The sequence below is a fragment of the Scyliorhinus canicula genome, chromosome 16, assembly GCF_902713615.1.
Source record: "Scyliorhinus canicula chromosome 16, sScyCan1.1, whole genome shotgun sequence".
Classification (NCBI taxonomy): Eukaryota; Metazoa; Chordata; class Chondrichthyes; order Carcharhiniformes; family Scyliorhinidae; genus Scyliorhinus; species Scyliorhinus canicula.
The window spans coordinates 124,892,276-124,904,799 of NC_052161.1; the positions used below are offsets into that span (position 1 = coordinate 124,892,276).

At 45.9% G+C, this 12,524-nt stretch overlaps 1 protein-coding gene across 2 annotated transcripts in view; it reads right to left on the reverse strand.

The window, feature by feature from the left end:
* The window catches only part of LOC119950855 (60S ribosomal protein L22), a 91,959-nt gene extending 85,349 nt beyond the window's left edge, over window positions 1–6,610 (reverse strand). For both annotated transcript variants that reach the window (XM_038773714.1, XM_038773711.1), the window contains exons 1-2: window positions 6,384–6,610; window positions 378–466 (exon numbers count right to left, since the gene is read on the reverse strand). In XM_038773714.1, coding sequence (XP_038629642.1) covers window positions 378–466; window positions 6,384–6,572 — 278 coding nt within the window. In that variant the 5' untranslated portion in view covers window positions 6,573–6,610. The remainder of the gene's footprint in view (window positions 1–377; window positions 467–6,383) is intronic.
* Window positions 6,611–12,524: the final 5,914 nt, after the last annotated feature.

Consider the following 12,524-nt stretch of genomic DNA (forward strand, 5'->3'; position numbering starts at 1 on the left):
ATCACAGGGCGTACGGTCACTACCTGAGCAATCTGTCTGGGTACCACGACATCACTCAATGTCTGAGTATGGCTCTTTTTTAATTTTTGCAGCAGATGGTTGGTTGTGGGGGAGATATTTTTGTTGAAAAGACACAAAAGACGGGTACTTTGGGAGAGTAGCCGTAAAGTCATAAGTCACATTGGTACATCTCTTTAAAGTAAATATATTAGTCAATCTTCCATAACATAATGCCGATGAGTCGTATTTGTTTTAACAGGATAAAGTGGCAGGTGGGCTGGAAGAATTAGCAGGCATTACACAATTAACTTTTACACCAGTGAGCAAAGTCGAATATGAAGTGACAATGAACAAGTTTATTCTGACATCCAGCTTACCAGCCAAAGTGTTGCCATGATGATCCTCCAAAACTTAGTAATAAACCACAGCCACAAACAAAGCCGAGGAAACAGGCCCTCACAGCAACCTAGGGGCAAACAATAAAAGTTGGGAAATATATTTAAGGAACAGCCTCAACAAGTGATTCAAACAGAGCTCAAGCAGAGCAGATGCAATATTTTAAAATGAAAATGTTATGATTGAGGAAAGCGATGTGACCCAGAGTTTCACAGAATTTACAGTGCAGAAGGAGGCTGTTCGGCCCATCGAGTCTGCACCGGCCCTTGGAAAGAGCACCCCACTTAAGCCCACACCTCTACCCCATCCCTGCAACCCAGCAATCCCACCTAACACTAAGGGCAATTTAGCATGTCCAATCCACCTAACCTGCACATCTTTGGACTGTGGAAGGAAACCGGAGCACCCGGAGGAAACTCACACAGACAAGGGGACAACGTGCCGACTCTGCAGACAGGGACCCAAGCTGGGACTCTAACGTGGGACACTGGAGCTGTGAAGCAACTGTGCTAACCACTGCGCTGCCAGTTGATCCCACTGGTCCTCCAGCCCACCCAGCACATTCACCGGCATTTTGAATGCGCACATATGACTCGACTGCCTCATCTGCTGGATTATTCCAACCAGTTTGAGGACAGAGCTGGTCAGAGAGGAAAGGTAGGAATAAGCTTTTGTTGCATCCCAAGTTTCAAGAAAAGATTCTGAAAGGGGAAAAGTAGCAGCCAATCAGCACCATCAGTGGAAGCCACCAACCCAGGAAAGGAGGAGCTTGTAATTCTGCAAAAGGAGTTTAGGATTAGAAAGCAGATCAGAAGAGGACTTAAGGGTTGGTAATCTCCAGATTCTGTTCCCTGCCATGCACTAGTAATGGAAAGGATAGGAAGATTAGTGACCTTAATACTTAGCTAAAGAGTGATGTCAAGTGGAGGGTTTCTAATTAACATCAGTTCTGGGGAAGATGGAAGATTGGCTGTATTCCTTTTTAGGAAAGCCTATGAACTGGAGCATGGATAAATTTGGAACAAATACAAATAGTGGACTGTGAATACTGGTGAAGGAGGGAATACAGGATGTAGAGCAGATTAATATATGCAAAAATGGCTTCAGACAAGATCAAAAGATTTAAAAAAGGCACTGTTGCATCAATGGATTTGCACGACAGACCCTCTATGGGAAGAAAATAGATGATAACATTGGCCAATAGATCGGATAGCTTGGAAGAATAGAATTATTTATTTTTCAAATCCTCTCTGGCCACAGGTGAGATGCCAGAAGACAACTTATATTTCAAGAAGGGAAGCAGGGATGAACCAGGTAATTATAGGTCAGTGAGTTGAACATCAGCAGTAGGGAAATTGGAAAAGACTCGAGGGACAAAAATAATCTCCACTTGGAGAGGCAAGGATGAATCAAAGGTAGTCAGCCTAGCTTTGTCAAGGAGAGATCAGGTCGAACAAAGTGGATTGAATTTTTTGAGTAAGTGTAGATGAGGGCAGTGCAGTTATTATCGTCCATGGACTTCAGTAAGGGTTTTACATGGGAGACTGGTCAATTTGGCAAATTGGATCCAAAATTGGTTTAGTGGCATGTGGCAGAGGGTGTTGGTTGAAGGTTGGTTTGTGACTACAAGCCTGTGTCCAGTGGTGTATCGCAGGGATTGATGCTGGGTGCCTTGTTGTTTGTAGTGTACATTAATCATCCAGATGGGAATATGGGTGATATGATCAATAGGTTCGCAATGACGGTGCGGCATGTGGCGCAGTGGTTAGCATTGGGACTGCGGTGCTGAGGACCAGGGTTCATCCCAGCCCTGGGTCACTGAAATGAAAAATGAAATGAAAATCGCTTATTGTCACAAGTAGGCTTCAAATGAAGTTACTGCGAAAAGCCCCTAGTCGCCACATTCCGGCAGCTGTTCGGGGAGGCTGGTACGGTAATTGAACCCACGCTGCTGGCCTGCCTTGGTCTGCTTTAAAAGCCAGCTATTTAGCCCTGTGCTAAACCAGCCCCTGTCCGTGTGGAGTTTGCACATTCTCCCTATGTCTGCGTGGGTTTCACCCCAAAACCCAAAGATGTGCAGGTTAGGTGGATTGGCCACGCTAAATTGGCCCTTAATTGGAGAAAAAATAATTTGAGTACTCTAAAAATGTTTTTAAAAATACACAATGACACAAAAATTAGTGGTGTGGTAAATACGGAGGAGGAAAGCCTTAGATTACAGGGCAATATAGACTGGATGGTCAGATAGGCTGACAGTGGCAAATGGAATTTAACCCTGAAAAGTGTGAGGTGATGCATTTTGGGAGGACTAATAAGGCAAGGGAGCACACAATGAATGGTAGGATTCTAGGAACTACAGAGGACCAGAGGGACCTTGGGCGCATGTTCTTAGGTCCCTGAAGGCAGCAGGACAGTTAGAGAAGGTGGTTAAGAAGGCATCTGGGAAACTTGCCTTATTAGCCGAGGAGAGCAGAGAGGTTTTAATGGAGCTGTATAAAGTGCTCATTAGGCCACATCTAGGAGGTAATGTGTGCAGTTCTGGTAACCACACTATAGGACAGAAGTGATTGCACTAGAGAGGGTGCAGAGGAGATTTACCAGGATGTTGCCTGGGCTGAAGCTTTTCAGCTATCAAGAAAGGTTGGTTAGGCTGGGGTGTTTTACAGAGCAGAGAATGCTATGGGGAGGTGTACAAAATTATAAAGGGCATAGATAGGAAGAAACTTTTCTCCTTAGTAGAGGGTCATTAACCAGGGGGCATAAATCTAAAGTAATGGACAGGAGATTTAGAGGGCATCTAAGGAAAAGCTTTCTCACACAGAAGGTGGTGGGAATCTGGAACTCGCTGCCTGAAAGGGTGGTAGAGCCGGGGAGCCCTCAACATTTAAGAAGCATTTAGACGAGCACTTGAAATGCCATAGCAGACAAGGATACAGACCAAGGCTGGAAAATGGGATTAGAATACATAGGCATTTGATGACCAGCACGGGCATGATGGGCCAAATGGCCTCTTTCTATGCTGTAGAATTCTATTCTAGATTTCAATTATCTATCCATCAATTGGAATGGGGTGAAAATAAATGGTGAAAGGAATTCCTACAGTGTGTGCAGGACTTCCTCAAGAAATGTTTGCATGTCAAGAGGGTGAGGTGTTGCTAGATCCTGTTAAAAATAAAAAACTGGATCAAGTCGATGTGTTTGAATAACTCAGCAACAGTGACCATACTATGAATGGGTAAACGTCAGCACAGAAGCAAGGACATCAGATGGGAATAAGGTAGGTTTTAGGAAGGTGAATGAGGCGAGGTGGGAAGAAATGGGCACATCGGATTTGAAAACCATGACTTTTTTTTTTAAAAAGGAGACTGTAACGGGTGAATAAATATACACCATAAAAACAAAATCCAGAATACCAAGAATATATAAATAGGTTAGAAACAAACTAATATTAATAAGTGAATGAGAAAACAAATAAGAAGGTTAAATCCTAAGGGATGCAAGGAGTGAAATGAGGAGATTGGTGTTTTTAAGAAGTGTCCTTCAAATATATTAGCGAGAATTGTCCAATTGGAGTTGGGGCCCTGGTGGCAGAGGATACCGGAGAATAAACTGAGATTGGGGGCAACATTCAACAAGGATCAACATAGATTAGTTGGTTCAAATGGTCTGTTTCTGCACTGTAACTTTTATGTAAAATAGGAAGAAAAATTGGGGCTGTTTATGTTAGAACAATGGATTTTAAAAGAGTAATTTGGAGACATTTAAAAATGGAGGAATGGAACAAAGTTGACAGAGGCAGACTATTCCAGTGATTGATATGTCTAGAATCAGATTATCCATAAGAAATTTATGACAAGCAGGAGAAGCTTAAAAACACACACACACACACACAGGAGAGCTGTCAGGCTTTAGAATATACTACCAGAGTTAATGGCTGAAGCAGTGGTCAGGATAACATTTAAAAACAAATGGTTGATGAAAAAGAGATTAAAATATGGGAACAAGGCAGCCATAAGTACGTTATGAGTGAGCTGAATAGAAATTACAACACTTAAGTTGTAATCATCCGTTTTTAAATAAGTAGTTTTTGCCCAGGATCTATTTTAAATTTGCTTTTCACAATTTATAATTGTATGACTTCTTATCCTAATGACGATATACACAACAATGGGAGAGTTCAAACTTATCATCTTCCTTAATCACCAACCCTTTTTACCAGTCTAAATTCACAGAGTGCTAAGATGAAAACAAATTACTGCGGATGCTGACATCTGAAACAAAAACAGAAAATGCTGGACAATCTCAGCAGGTCTGACAGCGTCTGTGGAGAGAGAATGGAGCTAACGTTTCAAGTCTGGATGACTCTTACCGGATGATACCCATCACTGGCCCCCTTCTCCAGCCTCATTGCTCCACAACCTCCCTCCTCCCTCAAAAAGCATAAATCTGATCCTATTTCCAGTTCTCTAGCATTTTCTGTTTTTGTTCAGTGCTGTTGCCTACCCCTTTCCATCTCTCTTGTACGGCACTTCTTAAAACTTACCTCTTTGACCAAGCTTTTGTTCACCTGCACTAATTTCTCATGTGACTGTAAAATTTTGGTTGATAATGTTCCTGTGAAACGCCTGGCGATGTAACACATACCACCACAGCAGATGGTGAAATATGAATTTGTACAAACAAAATCAGGAACTAAAAGTCTAATGATGACCATAAAACTATTATCGACTGTTGTAAAAACCCACCTGGTTCACTATGCCCTTTAGGGAAGGAATCCTGCCATCCTTACCTGGTCTGGCTGACGGGACTCCAAACATACAACAATGTGGCTGATTCTTAATTGCCCTCTGAAGTGTCCTAGCAAGCCACTCAATTCAATGGCAGCACAGTTGGTAGCAATGTTGCTTTACAGCTCCAGGGTCCCAGGTTTCCCGGCTCGGGTCACTGTATGTGTGGAGTCTGGACATGTTCTCCCTGTGTCTGTGTGGGTCTTCTCCGAGAGAGCCATGCTGTTAGGTGAATTGGATATTCTGAATTCTCCCTCTGTGTACCCGGACCAAGGGCTTTTCACAGTAACTTCATTGCAGTGTTAATGTAAGCCTACCTGTGACAATAAAGTAAGAAGTCTTACAACCCCAGGTTAAAGTCCAACAGGTTTGTTTCAAATCACTAGCTTTTGGAACACTGCTCCTTGCTCATTCACCTGAGGAAGGAGCAGTACTCCGAAAGCTAGTGATTTGAAACAAACCTGTTGGACTTTAACCTGGTGTTGTAAGACTTCTTACTGTGCTCACCCCAGTCCAACACCAGCATCTCTACATCGTGACAATAAAGATTATTAAAATTAGGGACGGGCAATAAATGCTGGCCCAAACAACCACACCCACATCCCACGAATTAATTTAAAAATCTATTCTGAGTGTTGCTCCATCAATGCAAAATAATTGGACTGACATGCCACCCTTTGGGGTGAAACATTAAATTGACAGTATTGTTTGCCATGAATCTTAGAATTCCTTGGCAATACAGTGAAAAGCATCAAGTGCCACGGTCCATATTCTTCCCTCGGCAATCTGTTGCTCACTTGTGTGAGATGCAGAGATGCTTCTGGAACAGTACCTCGAGATTTACTGACTTCAAACCTGGATTAGCTCAACACTTGTGCTTCTTGTGGCGAATAGATGATCTAAATTGAAGCTCAGGTCATCCAGGGTGAAAAGAGAAACAAGCGGCACCAGATGACAGAGCAGCGCGAAAAATGCTATTTAACTGCAAGAGGCATCGCGGCCAGCCCCATAAGCCGGTACCCGCCAGCGTTCATTAGAGGGCGCACTACAGCAACTGAGCCGAGAACAGGGGCCGAATGTCCCTTTTATAGCCCGGGTGAACCCCTCTCAGCCGGAACCTAACTGAGCAGAGCCGGGATCCCGTCGCCTCGCCACCCCGCCCTGCATGAAGCGAGCGTGTCTCCTCTCACCGCTGGTTACCTGGTAATGGAGTCCCCGGTATAGCAGCAACAACAAGACGTTAATGACAGCCAGGTATGTGCCGAGCAGTGCGCGGGTGACGAAGCCGGACTGAATCCCACTGAGCCCCGGCACCAGGGTAACCGATACGCCCAGCGCGAAGCAGCCGACGCTGAGGCGGCCCTCCGCCACCAGCCGGCCTCCTGCCATCGCCCTGCCCGCTATCGCGAGAGTTCACCAAGCCCAGATATCGCGGGAACTGATCCCTTGCGCAGCCTCAGAGCACTCACTCCCTATAGTGAACGCCGCTGATACTCCTATAGTGAACACGGGGCATTCACACCCCTATTGTGAGCACTGCTGATACCCCTATAGTGAACACGGGGCATTCACACCCCTATAGTGAATACTGGACACTCACACCCCTATAGTGAGCATGGCTGACACCCCTATAGTGAGCATTGCCGACACCCCTATAATGTACACTGGACACTCACACCCCTATAATGAGCACTGCTGATACCCCTATAGTGAACACAGGGCATTCACACCTCTACAGTGAGCACTGCTGAAACCCCTATAGTGAACACTGGACACCCCTATAGTGAACGCTGCTGATACTCCTATAGTGAACACTGGACACACACCCCTATAGTGAACACTGGACACTCACCCTTATAGTGGTGAACACTGGACACTCACACCCCTATAGTGAGCACTGCTGATACCCCTATAGTGAACACTGGACACCCCTATAGTGAACACTGGACACACACCCCTTTAGTGAACACTGGACACACCCTTATAGTGAAAACTGGACACTCACACCCCTATAGTGAACACTAAGCATTGACAATCCAAAGTGTACCAAGGCATTGACATCCCTCTAGTGAACATTGGGCACTGTGATGCACTATCAATTATGACGAGAACGAGAGTAGAATGTAATTGAGGCTTTATTAAGCAGAGATGCGTAGCCTCCTGCAGCTGCTGCCGTAATGGCTGCAGCTCGGTGAGCGCACACATTTATACTCCGCCCACTGGGCGGAGCCAGCAGGCAGGGATCTACCCCCGTACCTGTACTACAAGAGCCTTACCGTATTACATCTAGTCTGTGATATATACAACAGCGGTGACTACCACACACTGGCAATCCCATATTGAGAATCCCAGCGTGAACACTAGACACTGCTATAACCCCTATAGTGAGCACTGCTGACATCCTTATAGTGAACACTTGACACTCACACCCCTGTAATGAACACTAAGCACTGACAATCCAAAGTGTACCGAGGCACTGACATCCCTCTAGTGAACATTGGGCACTGGCAATCCCATATTGAGAATCCCAGCATGAACACGAGACACTGCTATAGTGAACGCTAGGCACTGACAATCCTATAGTGAACATTTGGCACTGACACCCTTACAATGAACACTGCCATGGTGCCCTTATCTGAGGAAGGATTTTCTTGCTATGGAGGGAGTGCAGTGAAGTTTTATCAGGCTGATTCTTTTATCAGGGACTGGCCTAGTCCTGCTTCTATATTCTATATATGTTTCTTTGTAACATTTGGGACTGTCATTTGAGGAGAGACGAATTCAGGATTATATTCATTGGAGTTGAGAAGAGTGAGAGGGGCTCATAGAAACATATAACATTCTAACAGAATTAGACAGGGTAGATTCAGAAAGAATGTTCCCGATGGTGGAGTCCAGAACTAGAGGTTATAGTTTGAGGACAAGGGGTAACCCTTTTAGAATTGAGGCGAGGAGAAATTCCTTCACCTAGATAGTGGTGAATCTGTGGAATTCACTGCCACAGGAAGTAGTTAAGGCCAAAATGTTTTGTAATTTCAAGAAGGAATTAGATATAGCTCTTGGGGCTAAAGGGATGGGAAAGGGCAGGATCAGGCTATTGAATTTAATGATCATCCATGATCATAATGAATGATGGAGCAGGCTCAAAGAGCTGACTGGCCTAGCCCTGCTTCTATATTCTATGTATGTTTCTTTGTAACATTAGGCACTGACTATTCCATAGGAAATACAAGGCACTGACACCCCTATATGAATACTAGCCATTGACAACCCTGGTAGTGAAAACTGGGCACTGACAATCCTATAATGAACACTGCGCACCGACAGTCCTTTAGGGAACACTGGTAATTGATCATCTTATAGTGAACACTGGGGACTGATGATCTTAAAATCAGCATTGGGCAATATATAGTGGGTATACTGGGCTATTTAAAAATAGTTTGAGAAGCACCATTCTTAGGGCTGTCAATTGTCACTCTTAGTGAAAGAGAGACATAAGACCATAGGACGTAGGAGCAGAAGGAGGCCATTTGGCCCATCGAGCCTCCTCCACTATTCAATGAGATCATGACTGATCAGATAATCCTCACCTTCACTTTCCTGCTTTATTCTCATAACTCCTGATTCCCTTACTGATTAAATATCTGTCTATCTCAGCCTTGAACATATTTAATGGCCCAGCCCTCTGTGGTAAAGAATTCCACAAACGCACTAGCCTCCAAGAGAAGAAATGCCTCTTCATCTCATTCTTTTTTTAAAATAAATTTAGAGTAACCAATTATTTTTCTTTTCCAATTAAGGGGCAATTTAGTGTGGCCAATCCACCTAACCTGCACATCTTTGGGTTGTGGGGGTGAAACCCACACAGACACGGGGAGAATGTGCAAACTCCACAGGGACCCAGGGCCGGGATTTGAATCCGGGTCCTCGGTGCCACAGTCCCAGTGCTATCCACTGCGCCGCATGCCGCCCTTTCATCTCATTCTTAAATGAGTGACATTAAATGAGGTCCATGTGTTAACTGTGGCTATGTAAGTAACATATCACGGGCTGGATTCTCCATTTCAGGGACTATGGCCCCACGCTGTCGTAATAACCGTGGCCTTTTAGGCCAGAAAAACTGGTGAAAAGGCCACGTATTCATAGCCCTGCAGGGGACTAGCAGGGGCTCATCCTTATACAAGCAGCTTTTGTTGCAGATACGGGCCCCCGCACTTCCGGGTTTGAGGCCGCGCCATGCTCCATGGCGGACTCAGACCAGAGCTCCCAAATAGTGTGTCCGATCGGCCACAGGCCTGACCCGGACCGCCTGCAATTAGCCCGGTGCCGTATGAGGCCCCCCCATGCCCTCCGATCGGCCCGCCCCGATCCATGGCGGCCGCGGACTGAGTCTGCAGCTGCCACGCGAGTATCCCGAATGGCAGGACCATGTTAGATCCACACCGTCGGGACTTCGGCCGGTGGGGGGCGGAGAATAGTGGGTCGGGCCTCCAGCAATGGCCGCAGGTAGGGGATACGCGGCGAGGTGTACTCTGAGTTTGCTGCTTTTCGGGGCCCGGAGAGTCGGGGAACCAGCGGCGGTCCCAATCCCATGCGCGGAAATGGATTCTACGTCCCGGCAATGGACGCGATTTCGGCCACGGGCGCAAAATCCAGGCCAACATTTTAGGTAGTTTTTTTTCTTAAAATTTAGAGTACCCAATTATTTTTTTTTCCAATTAAGGGACAATTTGGCTTGGCCAATCCACCTAACCTGCACACCTTTGGGTTGTGGGGGTGAAACTCACGCAGACATGGGGAGAGTGTGCAAACTCCACACGGACAATGACCCAGGGCCAGGATTCAAACCCAGGTCCTCAGCACCGCAGTTCCAGTGCTAACCACTGCACCACAAGCCGCCCCTCACATTTTAGGTAGTTGGTATGTGTTCATGTCACAGGGGCTTGAGCACATCATCTCATGAACTATGGGAAATGCTGTGTTTTCTATGATGTTAAATCAAATCCCTGTTTGTCCCCCCAGATGAAAATAAAAAGGTTTTTTGCATTATTTTGATGTCTTAGTTAATATTTATCCCTCTCCCAACATTAGCAAAATAGATAATCTGATCAAAATCAATATTTGTTTGGCGGGGGTGGGAGCTTGGAGTGTGTAAACTGGGAGCCATATTTCCGGTATTACACATGACTACACTTCAGAAGTACTTTAATAAGGTAACTATAAAACATTCTGAGACATCTTTGAGGTCAGAGACATCATTATCCAAATCCAAGACTTTCTTTCTTCGAAGTGTTGGAGAACATTGTTAGTTCACAAAGTGGTCGCATTTAAAAGTCTGCGGAAAATATTGAGAAGAAACTTTGTGTTTGTATATGGGGTTTTTACCTTGAGTATATTAACATTATAAAGGGGGATTTGAGAGATGTTGGAGAAGGCCATTTTACTCTCTGGTGATTGAAGAATCATAGGCTTGTTTGTGTTTTCTTTCTGAGAGGTGACCACCTCCACAGGGAGATATAAAAACTGCCAATTTGATACTCCGAAGCTTTGTAAAAACTCTGAGGCGTGCAACTCCCAGTGGGTTATGAGTTGAGCCACAAGGGACTGGGATTAGCTCCAGTTAGTTGAAACCCAAGTCTAATTTTGACTCGCCCAGTTGAACCACACGGCTAGGCAAACTCATTGCTGACACATCCAATATACATGGTGCTGAGTTTCTGAATGCGGTGAGCCATATTTTCAGTCCAGACCAAAGGAAGCGATGGACACTTCTTTAGTAAAGTTGGCCAGGTCACCGTTTCCATGGTTATGATCTGGATTGCTCCAAGATGGCGCATGGGATCTGGGATGCGGAAGAGAGCTTGAGGGGTGATCTCAGAAACGCCTTAATTGTGACCATCTTAAAGAAAGGAGACAGGTCCGACTGCAGAAAATACAGAGCGATTTCCCTACTTTACGCCATGGGAAACGTAATTGCAAGAATCCTTCTTAGCCACCTCCTCCCAGTGGCTGAAGAGCTCCTACTGGAGTCTCCTTGTGGCTTCTGCCCATCAAGAGGCACAATGAACATGATCTTCAGCCCAAGCCAAATCCAGGAAAAGTGCAGGGAGCAGCATCAATCTCTGTATATGGCCTTCCCAATCTCGCAATGGCCTTCGACTCCGTCAATCGTGAGGGATTGTGGAACATCCTCCTCAAATTTGGCTGCATTCTCTGCCTGCTCCATAATGACATTCAAGCAGTGATCCTCACCAATAGAACCACTACAGACCTAATATGTGTGAAAACTGAGGTCAAACAGGGCAGCATCATCGCTCCAATGCTCTTCTCCATCTTCCTTGCAGGAGCACTCCACCCCATCACCCTGAAGCTCCCCCTCAGGGGTGGAGCTAACCTACTGGACAAGCGGGAAACTGTCCAACCTCCGACGCCTCCAGGCCAGAACCAAGACCACCCCAACTTCTGTCATCGAGCTGCAGTACGCAGACATAGAACATAGAACAGTACAGCACAGAACAGGCCCTTCGGCCCTCGATGTTGTGCCGAGCAATGATCACCCTACTCAAACCCACGTATCCACCCTATACCCGTAACCCAACAACTCCCCCCTTAACCTTACTATTAGGACACTACGGGCAATTTAACATGGCCAATCCACCTAACCCGCACATCTTTGGACTGTGGGAGGAAACCAGAGCACCTGGAGGAAACCCACGCACACACGGGGAGGATGTGCAGACTCCGCACAGACAGTGACCCAGCCGGGAATCGAACCTGGGACCCTGAAGCTGTGAAGCATTTATGCTAACCACCATGCTACCGTACCGTACAATGTCCATGTGTGCACACACTCAAGAGGCCGAGCTCCAAACCATCGTCAACACAGTCACCGAGGTATATGAAAGAATGGGCCTCAGACTAAACATCCGGAAAACCAGTCCACTCCTGCCACACAAAATTATCCTCCAACCATCAAGATCCATGATGAGTCCCTGGACAATGTGTATTATCCCATACTTCGGTACCTTCCTCTCAGCGTGAGCAGACATCGCAGATGAAATCCAGCATCGACTCCAATGTGCCAGTGCAGTCTTTGGGCGCCTGAGGAACAAGAGTATTCAAAGACCGAGACCTCAAAACTTGCACCAGGCTCATGGTCTACAGAGCAGCTGTGGTCCCGGCCTTCTTGTATGCATCAGAAATGTGAACAATGTACAGCAGACACCTCAAATTCCTGGAGAGATATCCCCAACGTTGCCTCCGCAAAATCCTGCAAATCCACTGGCAGGATATGCATGCTAATCAGAGCATCCTTTCCCAGGCCAATATCTGCCGTATCGA